This window comes from Periophthalmus magnuspinnatus, chromosome 23, assembly GCF_009829125.3.
Source record: "Periophthalmus magnuspinnatus isolate fPerMag1 chromosome 23, fPerMag1.2.pri, whole genome shotgun sequence".
Taxonomy (NCBI): Eukaryota; Metazoa; Chordata; class Actinopteri; order Gobiiformes; family Gobiidae; genus Periophthalmus; species Periophthalmus magnuspinnatus.
In genome coordinates, this window is record NC_047148.1 from 18,400,812 (window position 1) to 18,416,207 (window position 15,396).

The following is a 15,396-nucleotide window of genomic DNA, read 5'->3' on the forward strand; positions in this document are numbered from 1 at the left end:
TGTACGAATTGTGCTGTACAAATAAACTTCTGCCTATGCAAATTTTCAGTGATATTTAGTTTACTCAAATAATAAATACTAAATCCAAAATCCCCTCTGTAGAGTTTTTAGTGTCTAATATGTCAACAAAAGGAAACAAGAAATTGAAACTTGGCTCTTTTCATGTTTCTGTTTAGAATATCCCAAAAAATTGTCAATTTTGGCCATTTTTTCACATTACCTGATGAAAAACTTGTAATACAAATTTTCTTACATTTTTAAGAAGAAGAAGAAGAAGTAAACTACAGGAGAAGTTTCACATTGATATCTCAAAATGTAAGACTTTTCCCCATTCACCTTTGCCTCACCTTAAATGGTTTTGACTGACTAATAACGCCTGTCTGTTTAAACAAAGATGGATTTGCTCAGAATATTTTGATTAATAATCCTGATCTTTGTAGATGCCATTTGTCACTTGGAAAAAAAAACAAGCAAAACAATTAAAAACTCCTGCCATATGCATCAACTTGTTATTAACAACAGAGGCAACAGGTGACATTTTTGAGGAAATCTCAGATTCATTAGAAAGCAATTACATTCCCATCATGTGCTGACAGTATCGTGAGCGTGTCCTTCCACTGAAGCAATAATCCTGATGACACCTTATCTTTTCCGTGTGGCTTATCATTGTATTGTCATTTATAGATGGCCTTCCTCAGTCCTAAATCTCTCAAAGTACTTCAGGTTAGAAAGGTAGCAGAGTTTTCAGGTTTTCAGTGAGGGCCGCAGATCGATGGTCAATGCAATGCGTCACTCAGATCATTGCCTTTTACATTGGTTTGTCAGAGCCATTATTCCTTTAATAAGCTCTGTATCACAATGCAATGTGAGGTTATTAAGGTTATAGTGAAAGAACTTCTCAAACTGGCAGTAAAAAGTTCTGCCTTAGATCATTTGGACCAGTTCAGCAGAAATAGTTTGGACGCCCCGCTCTATTGTTGTATAGAAATTGAGTGGCTTCCATGTCTTTTCGAGATTTAACATTTTTTACTATTAGATTTTGGCTTGCTGTTCATCTAAAGTGGACCAAAGCAGAGCGAGTCCTCCACACAAACCCAGCCTTTCCACACTGTATACATTTTTCTCCAGCACCAGCCTTAACCCCACCCTCTCCATAGTGTATCCTTACTTTTCATTCCACTTTTCTCCTTTCTCCATGGGCAATTTTCTCCATTCTCCCCTCCTCGTCTGCTCATGACTCAAGTCACGACTCATTAGAAAAGCCTGACCTTCTGAGAGAGGTCTTGGCTGAGCAGTGATAAAGTAGGCCTGGCCCATTGAAGAAAGCTATGGAGGGGCTGTGTAATAGGTGCAGCTCTAGTCCAGGGGGCCGCCTAATGGTCCTTAACCTTAGTGCCATTAGCCCAAATAAAGACTGGAGGGACCAATACAGACAATATGGTCGCTTACAGACAGGATATTTCACATTTCTCAATCTTTTACAAAAAAATGTATTTGTAATTTTGAGTAACAAATGATAAATAAATGAACTTGAGCTGTCATTTCAGTGTGTGCAGTTCACAAAAAACAATAAAATGCTGTTTCTCATCATTAAAACAGTGACACTTACAATATTTATAACAACAAAATAAAGCGTGTTTTGCTCCAAATTTGCTAAAGCGTTTATATCCATTTAGACCGTAATGGCTGTGTAAATGAGCTTTTTGTGGTAAATGAAAGAAAAACAATGATTTTGAAGAATATACACTAATGCACAAAGTTACAATACATTTTGACAAGACACCGCAAAAATAATGTCATCCAAATGCGACACACCAATGTTCCTCAAGCTACAGGTAATCCCAATACTTATGTACACCGTTTGTGATTATGGTCATTTGTGAGTTTGGTGTTTGAACGCTCTGTTGCTCAGAATCATTTCCAATACTTAAAGCATTTGGTAAACAAGCAGCGCCGCATGAAGTTCAATATTCAAATTCACATGGGGGCATTAAGATTACATTTGTCTGAATAGTTATCAGGTTTATGTCCCCATGCTTTATGTGATTTCATTTTTATGTTGTGTCTATAAGTTTGACTCCGGTTCACTCAGGCGATGTGAGACTGTTCTTAGTATTTTAAAATAGTACTTTATTGTAAACGTACAGTTGGATTAGAGATCTTATGCAGTAATAGATTTAAAAATGAGGGACAGTTTCACAGATCAATTTCTTAATTAGAATTTTCACATGGAACGGTTCCAATTCCCCTGAAAACATTACCACCAGTCTTTTTTTTTGTGGATGAAAGTCAATGCAGCTGATGAACTGAAGCCAAAGTTAAACATAGCAGGGCCCAGCTACATGCTAGAAGCCATTTCCCATCACACTATTAATTATTCAGCGGTCAGCTAACATGTTGTTGGGGTATAATGTGACACCACACTGGTTACACCTTATGCATTTGCTTTAGTTTTTCTGGAGTTGGTTATTGAATAAAGGCCCATTGTGGCAGCACAGGAGTGGACAGATTGCACACATCCCTGGCACAGGCATCAAACAGATGATGTAATTTTTTATTAATGGTTAACATCAACATTATGCTGTGTGCACATCAAAACAACATCCATGCACACATCACGCTGGACCCATGCAAACAGCCCTAGAGCGTCAGCAGTATCCGGTGGGAAATACTACTGCATATATTTACATAAAAGCCTTGTGTCAGTTTCACTTGAATTATCAATATTGATTACTGTCACATCTGTCATAGGTTTTACTCATCTCTGGGGGATTGTGGTTCATTGGAACGTTTGCATTTTTTAATCATTACTTATTAGAGATTATCTAACCAGGTCACATGAACAGTTCAGTATTTGAATGTTTCTACTGCTCACTCTCCCTGTTTTCCTCTGGCTTCTTGCTTAGCACCTGTGCAAAAAGGCCTAAAGCTTTGTGACTCTTTCTTCATCTCTACTGCTTTAAAAATTTAAATTCAAAAAGGTGTGTATTCCACTTATAGAAAAGCACTTACTGTGTGTGTGAAAAGACGAATTGCATTAGCACCTGAAACCAGGACGGAGCGAGTGCCACTCTGGTTATTTTTCTCACTGTAGACACACAAAGTTCAATAATTAAAGAAGAAACAGAAGGAAGTAACTTAAAATATGCACTTTGACCTCTGTCACCAAAAACATGGTCATGATGATCTTTTTATGTACTTTATCGTATTGTAAGTGAAAAGTGCCTTATGTTTTGTCTCTCCAAAGAAGAAAGTCTGAGTTTACTGTAAAAGGTTGATCAAAGGAGAGGCTAGTTAATTAGAGTTCACATCAAAGAGCGCCTCCTGAGAGCACCTCCACATGCCCGAGAACTGAGAGCACCTCCACATGTCTGAGAACTGAGAGCACCTCCACATGTCTGATGAGAGAGAGAGAGCACCTCCACATGCCCGATAACTGAGAGTGCCTCCACATGCCCGATGGCTGAGAGCACCTCCACATGCCCGATGACTGAGAGCACCTCCACATGCCCGATAACTGAGAGCGCCTCCACATGCCCGATGGCTGAGAGCGCCTCCACATGCCCGAGAACTGAGAGCACCTCCACATGCCCGATGACTGAGAGCGCCTCCACATGCCCGATGGCTGAGAGCACCTCCACATGCCCGATGGCTGAGAGCACCTCCACATGTCTGATGGCTGAGAGCACCTCCACATGCCCGATGACTGAGAGCGCCTCCACATGCCCGATGGCTGAGAGCACCTCCACATGCCCGATGGCTGAGAGCACCTCCACATGCCCGATGGCTGAGAGCACCTCCACATGCCCGATGGCTGAGAGCACCTCCACATGCCCGATGACAGCAATAATAAAGCTTTTCATTGATGCTTTAAAGATGTAACTTTTCAGATGGAGGAATGTGTCACAGTGTGTTTGGCATTAACTAATCTATCTCCATAGAAACAAGCAGGTAACACTACCACGGCCAAGCTGCAGGTCATATCTGTGGAGAGGTGATCCTGAACAGAAATATATGTTTTCCATTTTCTTTTGCAATAAATCCACATTTAATTGAATAAATGCCTGACAGATACTTTTAAGTCCACACTGTGGAGCATTCCAGGCAAAGCAGTGACATATCCATGGAGACAAGCAGGTGACCCACCCTTCCCCAGCACAGTCCTCATGCTGCAAGTGACATCCAGAGCCTCTAATTCAGGGAACGCTACCTGCCACTTTGCATTGATATCACGGGCAGCTGTTGTGAATACATTTGTGCCCCATACGCGTAAGCTTTAGTAAACAAAGACAGTGTAGGTGTTTTCTGCAACAGTGATCAATCTAATAAAAACAAGGTAGCTCTTGTCGCCACCTGATTGCCACAAGACTTTGCTAAACTCCATTAAAACAGGAGCAGAAAATGTAATTAGTGTTAGGCATCACTAAGCATCTGCACAGCAGTAATTCTCTCTTTTCTCTTCTATTCACTCACAGCCATTTAAAAGTCCCCCGCTCAAGCAGTAAAGCTTAAGATTTAATATAGTTTGCATATGCTGTTATACAGTGTGGTAGAATAAGTGAAGTAGTTAAAAATAAGATCCTTTATATTACAAGTACTTTATATAAGTATTATAAACGTTTTCAGAATTTTCAGAAATCTGGTTATGTTTGAAATACTTGAGACCATCTGGCGTAATAAATATATTGACCAGGATTCAAAATAAATAAATGAATCCCATGTTATTGTGTGGTCCAAACTAGTAAATGTTATATTTTCGCCCAATGAGAAACCGATTATCAAATTCACATTTTTATATTACGCATTAATTACGTAAAATTGAGAAAATGAACTGAAGAAACTGTAGGAATATGATGAATCCTATTAGACACAAATCAGTTCACATGAATTGGATTGATTAATATGCATGTTGATGAATACAGAAATACAATGTGAAATTTAATTCAATTTCTGACCTTTGGGTGTGCACTGCATGAATATCAACCAGTGACGATCAAACGCTGGGCTGAGGGGCTGGGCTGAGGGGCTGGGCTGGTGCAAGGCTCTTTTTGGCATTTGCCTCCTCACTCAACGGTATGCTCTTTGAAATTCATCGCTGCGTAAAGGCCCCTGGATTTAATTAAACCAATTCAGTGGCTGTGGCAAACTGGATTGGTTCAGGCAGTGCTGTGGAACAAGCGGAGACAAACAGGGAGCTGAGAACAGCGGGGAAACCCACTGCTGCATCACTGATAAAAGAATAGAGCACTCTGGGACACTGTGCAAATGGACAGGAATGAAAACAAAGTCAAATTTGAACTTATAATATGGGCGGGATTTATAGGTATATTTCATGTTTTTGTGTTATATCAAGTCGACCAAATTGTATTGATTCATTTAGCTGACTAAAAGCTAACTTAGACTAACAAACGCAACAGAAATTAACGTCCGGACATACTATAGATCTGTGGTCCCTCCATTAACAAACACTGCTAATGCCGTTTTACAGCTGCATAGCATTTAATTAGAAGAAAACACCTTTAAAAATCTGCATAACCCGATAATTGGAAAGTCCATGTTAGCATACTAGTTGTTGTTACCATGGCACAAAAATAAGGATCTTAATGTAAAAGGTGAGTGAGGAATAACTTTGAACCACTGCAAACAGTTTAAAATGAACTGATTTTCATGTTTTCCGACAGTAAAACTCAGATACAGCGCCTGTAAACAGTGGTTCAGTCGTCGCTGGTGCATTTTAATGAAGCTCTTATAAAGACCTTGTGCATTATAGTTTCAGTTTGTTGAGAAGAAAATCTTTTATCGTCTTTGAGCACTCTGATGTGATCAAAATAAGAGTTTCGAGTGATAGACAAACAGGGGATTAAACCAGGTGCTTCTTCTTGAAAAACAAATGCTGCGCTTTTGAGTGTTGTTTTGAATTCAGCTGATTCATGCCAAGGGAAATTAATGACAAGAAAACAAAAGACAGGCTAAATATGTCCACTCAACCACTACATCTAGATAGTTTCAGCCTTTCATCTGCTTTTGTGCAATATAATGTTGGCTATGGCAATCTTTCTAAAATTGATGTTCTCTAGCCACTGGTGCACAATGACAATCATGCAGTATATGAGCAAAGAAACCATTTTTGTTGTATTTGATTATGATTTTTGAAGTATAGTCACAAAACCAGTAAAACAGTAAACATAGGCCGTAGCATGGAATGTTCAAATGTAAATGAGAAACCATTTACAACACACTTTCAGCTGCATAGAATACGGACTTTGTGTTCTACCTGTATCGTTACAATAATGAGAATCTCTTTCCACTGATGTTGAGATGAATGGCATGAATTCACCTCCACTACCTGTGACATAAACACTGAATGTCCTTTAAAGGGAAGTGTAGTGAAGCCCGCATAGTAGATTTCAGGATGAATAGAAGAGAAAGCCTCAAAGTGCTATCCAAAGTGTCACTTATGGCTCTTCTAATGACCATCCTGACGAAGCTCTTGAAAGAAAGTGCTTTGTACAAGGGCAAAAACATCCCAGCTAACACCTATTCCCCCACTTCTCCACCCATGTTGTAAGAGAGAAGCCCTGACTGATTGGAGAGGACAGGTGACTATTCAGGTTTAGCTTTAAGACAAGGTCGACTATGGACCAAGGGGAAAAGATACACGGCCACTACAAAATCACAAGAGCGGATAAAAGGAAATGCATACACTTTTAACTACTTCATTTTATTCCTAAGTCACTGCTCTTGTTCAGTGTCTGCTGTAACTTAAATAAGCAACACAACAAATACTTTAACAAGACAAAGGGGAGTGTTTTGAAGAAATTAAAAATATACTCGGTATTGTTTCTTCTTCACATGTAGCTTATTGTAGGTACAGCTTCAGATGGCATACGTTTCAGAGGGAGGTTTTTATGAGGCAAATAGATAATTGGTCTCAGAGGATGTTATGCATGATCTGAACTTCCTGCCCAGATATCATTATATAGAGATTTCAAATGTAAACTGCCTGTAGCAACTTGGCTGTCAGCTCAGTCTGATACAACACAACCACAACTACCCAAATGTGTCAAAAATGAGCTCATGCAAAATGTTCACTGCTTAGAACTTTCCATTTTTCACTGTTAATCCACTGAAAACTAATCAAACCATGTAGCATATTTATATTAACTGCAAGAAAGAACAGAAACTATCCACTGACCCTGTAACCACGCTACTTTCATTTTACAGTTTTATTTATTGCACATTTCCAATATAATTATGAACATAATTTTGCTTTAGTGATTGTATCTGTGAACCATCCGACCAATTGCCCTTAAGATCACTTGTTTCAAAGGAAGAGGCAGATGAGGCTGCTGGATGTACTACTACTGCTACATTACTAATTGGCAGGTTTCCCCTGAAGGAATATTGCACCAATCGTCTCAGAAAGCATGTCTATACTACAATATTGATGTGAGCGGCTTCAGGATGGGATTACCACTACAGGATCCACCTCATCAATTTTGACATTTGATTTTCATAAGCACATCGTGTCTGTTTGTTCAAACTGTTAAATGATGCTCAGCTTTTCTCCATGTAGCTCCACAGCAGAAATGTAAACCTTCTATGTCCTTGTATGTCCAATCTCAGAAGGAATAAGTCACATGAAGTTGTCTGAAAGTGAAAATAATCAGTTATTAATGATCAATTATTAAGTTTATTTAATTGTGGTGTAAAACGGATTTCAAGGATGATTTCAGATTTAAGTTAGATGGTACGGTAACTTCATTCATTTTGTCTCTGCAGTGAGGTGGAGGAGCTCTTTTAGCTCGGCTTGAGTCCTCAGAGTGAATGCCCAAGTACAGTATTAACACAGCAGACCCAGACACAGTGTCCCAGAAAATCCCAGGAGTCTGATTAGCTCCACACACTGGGCCACTGTCACAGGGGGGTGCAGTGGAGCCTCTCTTTGTGCTGTACCTCAGACATCTACAGGGCAGAGCTGCAGCATACAGAAGTGCACTTTACTGTAAGTGTGCACACATGCAAGTCCAATTCTAAAATATCAGATCAAAGATGGACTTTTTTCACTTGTATTTTTGACTTTGAGTTGATTAAATGTAATAAAATAAATATTGCAGAGTTTAAAGTGTGTCACATAAAGTCTATGTAACCCCCCAGTCGTCCAGGTGGGATCCAAAGCGACTGGACAAAAGTTTTGGTCAAGTCTCTGGTGGGACACTGCCTTATATCTGTCTGAAGGGAGGAGTTAGTCACACTGAGACTAACACATCTGTTCAGGTCAGGCATGTCTAAACTGTGGCCCTCAGACCAATTTTTCTTGGCCCTCAAGCTTCCAGGTGAATTGGCCCATATTACCTTAAAAAGTACTTTTTACTGTATATTTCTGAAAATCTACTTTAACAAGCCCATGTCAAATATTTTATGTGTCCCATTGAGGATGTAAACATGAATAAAGGTCTAGTGGTTCAGTCTAACTTGTAATAAACACACAGATTTGAAGTATTCACTGTATTGGCGACCAGTCTATGGCCCTCAGTCGGCCCTCAGCTTTATCTATGTTTTTATATGTGGGACGTAATGAGAAAAGTTTCGACCCCGCTGGTTTAGGTGGTTGAGTTTAAAGGTGAATTTTGTAACTTGTCTGGTGGGGGGTCTACCAGGTGTTTGTCTCAAGGGACAAACCTCAGTCAAGAACATTCCACCATATGGCATTAAGGTTATCTATCTCCATGCGGACAAGATGTTTCTTCCATATTATTGTTCCTGGAAACATACCTTCCGTAAGTGTTTTTAAATGGGATCTATGCATGTTCGAGTAATCTTGCCATGTCTCTTGAGCTCTGTTCAAACACTGCAAACCTGAGCCTGCAAACCCCAGTGTACTTTGTCAAGAACACTATGTGCTATATTTTATTTTTTGGGGGGATTTGCAGAGCATTCAGTCAGAGCTAAAAAAAAAACAAAAAAACAACAAATCTTCAAACTTCTTCAAAAACTACATAATTCATTTTCTTCAGTGCACTTTTGCAGTTTACTGTGCAGTTCATTTACCACAACAGACAATCGAAAGCTTACAGAGGCCTCCCACACAATGTCTTCATGTCATTTTATAGCTCTTATTTTGTTGGATTGTTTCTGCCTGAAGGCCAGTGGAGAAGAAGAGGCCACAGAGAGAGCCAAGGACATGTTGGTTAAATGTTTCAATCACTTCTTCAACATAAAGGCTGTGTTTGTATAGACTCTTGCTGTGTTCTGGCTGCCTCATCAGAACAGATCCAGGGTGCTTGGTGCTGAAGTAGACTTTGATATATCCAGATTATATCAGGTTCACGTGCATTTGTTGTTTAGTCCTTGGGTTTCAGGCTGGTGCCACGCAGAACAAATGCGCTTTGTGTAGTAAAGCAAAAAGGCACATGCTACTTTTGCACAAACTGCATAATCCTCCTTTGGACAGGTGCAGCAGCTATCTCAATAATTGCATGCATCGTGCTTTTAGGGGAATGTCTTAGAGTGCATTTCTCTCTCTTCACACGTGCTTAGTTCTTTTGCAAAGGCTACCCTGCTTCTGATTCATACATTTAGGATTATACAACATTGCTATTATGACTGAAAAATATGCCATGCCTTTAGAGAATTGGCCTTTTTACTACGAGAAATAGAAAAATGTGATTAAAAAAAAGATAAAAGGAGTAAATCTGATTGGATTGACCCATCCCTGTAGCCACAGTGTTGTCCATAGACACTGTTGTCCATAGTCTGAGTAAATGAGAGGAGTTTGGATAATTATGGGGATTGACGACAGGCACTGAGGAGTGTGGAGCTGATGTGCACATCTCACCACGCCTTGTGTCTGATACCGGTGTCTTTTCAACAGGTCCACGCGGTCCGGGCGCGCCACCCCACCCCCGACCCGCTCTTCAGCAGCGCCGCTCCTCTGCGCGCACAGTACGGTGGCAGACGCCGACAGCTCCACACAACTCTGCGCCTCTCCTGTTCGCGCACAGTACAGTGGCAGCCGCGGACAGCTCCACTCTGCGCCTCTCCTCGCCGCACTGCGAAAGCCCCGGTGGCGACAGCGGCATCACACGCGCTGGACACGGCCAGGACCAGGACGCGTGCACATCGGTCCTCTGCGCACTACCAATGCCCCAGACCCAACAGCGGTGCGTCCAGAGCCTCCGGGGAGGGACCCCAGCGGAACAGTGATGGGACAGTTTTCGGGAGGATGCTGCTGGAGTTTTGCTGTGGTCGGACTACTCACTTTACAAGTTGTACCTGTCCTGGCCAGAGGTAAGACACATATTAGACTCAAGCTGCCCACGTGTGCACTCAATTTACAGACTAGATTTATTGTAATCGCTGAAAGTTCTCCTTCCAGGTTTTGGTGATTTTTCTGTCATCTCCATTTTAAATAATAAGGCTAAATGTTGAGCTAAAGCATAAAGTATTGTTAAATGATACATATTGTTCAGATAGGCTTCGGTTCTGAATACACACACTGCCCATATCTTTTTAGATTTTTCTAATCTTGGACAGACAGTTAATGTGGCCAGACCCCTCTCTGTTGTTGTAACCCAGCTGCATATTTAGAAGCCTAAATATTGGTGAGTCCCAGAAGGAGGCTCCTGCTGGGACTCGCCTGGTTGGCCTAATACATTTTTAATAGCCTAAATGAATAAATACTGTTTCTACATAACGGTTATTTAATATGAACAGAACAACTTCTTATGTTAATTGGCTTTGTAGCTCCATCCTTGACAATCATCTCCCCAGTCCCAGCTTATCACAACACTTGAGCCAGTTTACACTCAGCACGCTGAAGCTATCATCTGTATTACCTTGTCTTGATGAAGGATTAGGATTTCTTTTAACATGCTTTGAGTCAGTGTCAGCCGCATGCCTGCAGCTCTATGCTGCGCTCCATCACAGATGTCTGACTGACTTCCGATCACCATAACATAAGTTATCCACCATTAGTCTGTTCACAGAGAAATGTTTTGAACCACACCATGAAGACTATACACATTCAACATAATCAGCTAAATCATTTTGAACGGCTTTTGTGTGTGCTGTCGAGCTGCTGTTTGTTGGACTCTAGCTCTTTCTTTTCTAAAGGCAGGTCATTTTGAGTGTGATCCTCTGAGAGGACCCATGAGTGATCAGAAAGTGGAATAAAAGGCACTGGAGCTATGTATTATTTAACCCAAATAACTCTTCTGAAGCTCTGGCTTTGACTGAACTGACATCTCCTGTGAGATGATATGACCAGCCCACCAGCTGCTATCATGTAAGACTCTATGGTAGCTATATGTCTTGGTTTCACTGCTGCATTATTTAGTAAAAACCCATTTTCCATAGCACTTATACTATAGGGGCTCTAACAATAGGCTAGTTTGCAGTCAGATTCACAGATTGCCTATTTCAGTTTTTGGGACCATCGTATAAATGGATTAAAAAACTCTGATTCTTGGATTATGCTATTTTAACGCATCACTTCACAGAGGAAGAGTCCATATTTTACTATCCACAGAGCTTGATATTGAAAATCTATACACGTTATTAAACGTATAAGTGTTATTGGAAAAATCTGACATACTTCTGGCCACAGTGTAAACATCCATCCAGATGCATTTGCCAAAACAAATTCTCTGTTGATTAGACTGACTGAAATTCTATGAGGTTTTACAACAGCAGTGATTGACAATTTAAAGCAAAATATATCTTTAAAAAGTCCTCAAAAGAACATTTAAACAGGAAACATGAATAGGACCTAAGTTATTATCTGTTTAGCCAAATAAACATAGATGTTACCCACAGTTACCAAGTAGTCAGACATACAGGGCAAAATGAATAAAATCCAACTGGCCAAAGTAGCTTGAGAAAGTGAATGTGCTCATGACCAAAATGTTAATCTACAAATTAGTCTGGGTGTGTTGTTTTCGATCTCTTAATCCCGCAGTGATGTCAGCTTGTCAAAATGTGTGCGGACTGATGGCTGGAAATGTTGCTATTTCATTCTGCAGCTGTGGATTTAGCTTTTGGCCTTGGATCTGGCACTGCCTATGTGTTTCTTAATAACATTGAAAGAGAAGCCTTGGAGATAACAGCCCATCCACAATGCACTATTCAATGCCTCACTGACCAACTCAAGGACATCATCACAAAGAAAGAGCCACGCCACAGACCGCTCAATGCCAAACATGCAATATCTTTCTCTTTTTATCCACTCCTGCATTTTTATTTTGGTTTGAGACAAATACTTCACACGTTGTTGAGTTTAGCACATGTTGAAAAAGACTAAATGGAGAGCGTATGTGTGGGACATGTAAGCGGCTTGTCAGTACGGCGCACACTGCCGCCTCTGCCCATGATGAATTGATGTTGATTGAAGTGTAATCAAAAGCAGATATATATTTGATGACATTGGGTTAAATCTGTTTGCTCTTTGTGCTGTGTGTTTGCGACGAGCGCTTTAGTGTTTTGATTTGAAGAAGCAAACATGCTGCAATGTGGATTCTAGATGAGAACATGTGATAAAAGCACAGTGAAATACATTTAGACAACATTATTAGCATAAGTTGTCTTGCATAAAAGTTGGATCTGAAGGGCATTGCCTCGACTTGTCTTTGATAGTCTTGTGAAAATGCAAATCTATAGAAATTTTAGGATATAGTTCTGTGTTCCAAACCACATAGGACCTTGTTGCTGTTCCTCACACATTTCAGAGAGTGCTTGGTGTGTGGAGCTCTCCAGAACGACACAGTCTGGGATATCGAGGTCCCTGTTGACATAAGTCTACATTATTCTCTGAGTATCTGTCCAATGTAAAAGCAGCAAAGGCCTGTCCGTCACTTATGAAACAGAGCACCTCAAGGAGTTTCATTTGCCTTTGAAGAAGCCGTGCGTTTTTCCGTGTTTTTACTGACGAAACCACCACTTCAGCTTACAAGAAAGGAAGATCATCTGACCCTGCCGTACAGTACATTTTCAACTAATCGTGGTTTTCAGAGTGATGAAAAATAAACACCATTCTCATAGCAATTAGCAATTAAGACAAAAATATTCTTTCAGTGCTCAAAATGGCACCTGTAGACAAGAAGTTGAAACTCAAGAATATTGCAAACAAAGTGCTTTTGTTGTTGATTTAACCATCTTATAATCGTGTTCATTTACCCCCTCAAGCTGCATGTGGTTTGTGCATTTTGAGTAATCTTTATTCTCTTGCAGTCGAGGCACCATTGCTCAGAAAATGCCAGTGTTCATTGACCCTTCATACACCATCCACCACCCACTTTTTTCCTTATTAGTGATACATGAAGGATTCAGCAGCGTCACATAGATTCAGCAGCGTCACATTGAATTTTTTGGCACAAATGAAAAACATTCTGCTGCTTGAGCGTGAACTGGACCCGACAGCAGGGTCCATCAGTGAGTCACTTTGTTGCGATGAAGTGCACGGTGACGTACCACAAATGGGCAGAAGTCAGTGCAGCAATTTTCAACCGGAAGTCAGAAAACTTTTTCGCTATTATGAAGTTATTTATTTGTGAAAAATATAAAATAATGATCCACCATTGCCAGAACCAATATGGCCTTGAGAGGGATGTGTTTTAAAGTACAGATGAGCTCAGTTTGGGGCCAGTCCTGCAGCTCAAGACAAATGTGATAGAATTCTGATCCAGGTGATAGAAAAATGTGTTTATTAAATGCATGTTGTGCTCTACATTTTACAGTATGTATAGTACAGTGTGACATAATGGCTTAATAAACAGTTTTCAGAAATTAGTGCTAGTGATTAACAATTTAAACAAAAATATTACATCTTTTGAATAGAAAAATTGCTGTATATTCTTTACTATTCAACACTTTTGCTGTACAATTATTGCAACGTTTTTGTTTTTGTGTTTGTCCACCCGGTTGTGACGTGACTTTATTGTATTAAGTGTCTTTTTTGATTTGTGATTATGCAGTATCGATGCTACGTGAACCAGTGGTGCGGAGCAAAGACAAATAATGAGATTCCTCTGTAACACAGGCGGTACAATCGTGTATTATGTCAGTGGATGACTCCTGCTTGCTCTTGTCAGCGGCCTGTGGTCTCCTACCACACTGTACACATGCTCTGACAAGACCAACGCACTCAGTTGGAGAAGCATCTGAAATTGAAATGTCAGGTTGAATTGAGCACACCCTGAATTTGAAATAGAACAAAAAAAAAAAGTTTTTATGCCACTGTCAAGAACTCTACATTGTATCCGATGCCGTCAATGTTACTTTGATAATAGATTTATTTACTGTGGACAGTCCCAAATAGTTTCTTCTATAGGTTGTGTTCATGTGACATCAGAACATTCTACAACGCCCATAGTTTAAAATTGATCTGGAGGACAGGTCTGTACTTAATGGTGGATTTCAATTTGCTTTGTTTATCTTATCCCAGTGTATGGTTAACATTTTGTGAAAGTTTTATTACAATGGCTTCTCTTCTTCTTCATCCCCAAAGACAGAGATCGTATTGAGCCGATATAACTTTAAACCATAAGATTAATATTGCGAGTTTATGGAGCTAATCCGAAGCAAACCGGCATAAAATTCAACATAAAGTTTGGATTTTCTGTTTGAAATTATGACTTCATCAAATTCGCCAACCCATTGCTGAATAAGTACCAAAATGAACCTTTAGCAGTATTCTAAAACAAAGTCAGATTAAAACGGAGCATAAATCTTTAGTTGACAATCCAGAGTCATCTCCCATTTATTTCAACCACTTTCCTGCTCTGTCTCCTTCCCTTTATCTCACCTTGTATAGTTTACCCAAGGACCACCGCCGAAGATCGCAATCTACCTGCTGAAAAGAAACGCGATAAAAACGTGAAGCTGAAACAATGTTGATAGAGTGAGCTAATCGATGTCTCGCAGAGTGCACACAGGAATCCTCCCTTTCTTCAGCGTAATCTTAGTCTGTGATTGTGAAATTTGCGCGCAACTTCTGAGGGGACCAATTAAGGCGCGGAGGGGCAGGGCCTGAACCGCCGGCTCTCCTAATGATGCACGAGCCGGAGTGGACCTGATCTATAGTCGGTCGATACCACCGGTCTCTCAAGTCTTAGACAATAAGTGCTGACAATTGGACTGAAAAGAGCTCGGGACGTCAACGCAGATGCACATGAGGTTATATAGTTCACGCAATGACTATTTTGGATTAATATGCCAGTGCGCCGCTAGGGTTGCACCTAAGAATGTTGTTACAAAGCTTTAAAAAAAATATATATATATACACAAAACAACAATATAACAGTGAACAATCAGTCAGCTGCCATATTTTTCTTTTTGTAACCTTAGAATATATGTAAACCTCTCCATAACTTGAATTTCTTCCACAATGTCCTTCCAGTT

The 15,396-nt window shown here is 40.2% G+C and overlaps 1 protein-coding gene across 1 annotated transcript in view; it reads left to right on the forward strand.

Moving 5' to 3' along the window:
- The first annotated feature begins 6,412 nt into the window (after positions 1-6,412).
- The window catches only part of LOC117392053 (netrin receptor UNC5D-like), a 98,927-nt gene continuing 89,943 nt past the window's right edge, over positions 6,413-15,396 (forward strand). Inside the window, exons 1-2 of the mRNA XM_055231560.1 lie at positions 6,413-6,564; positions 9,875-10,290. Of these exons, the coding sequence (XP_055087535.1) occupies positions 6,413-6,564; positions 9,875-10,290 (568 nt within the window). The remainder of the gene's footprint in view (positions 6,565-9,874; positions 10,291-15,396) is intronic.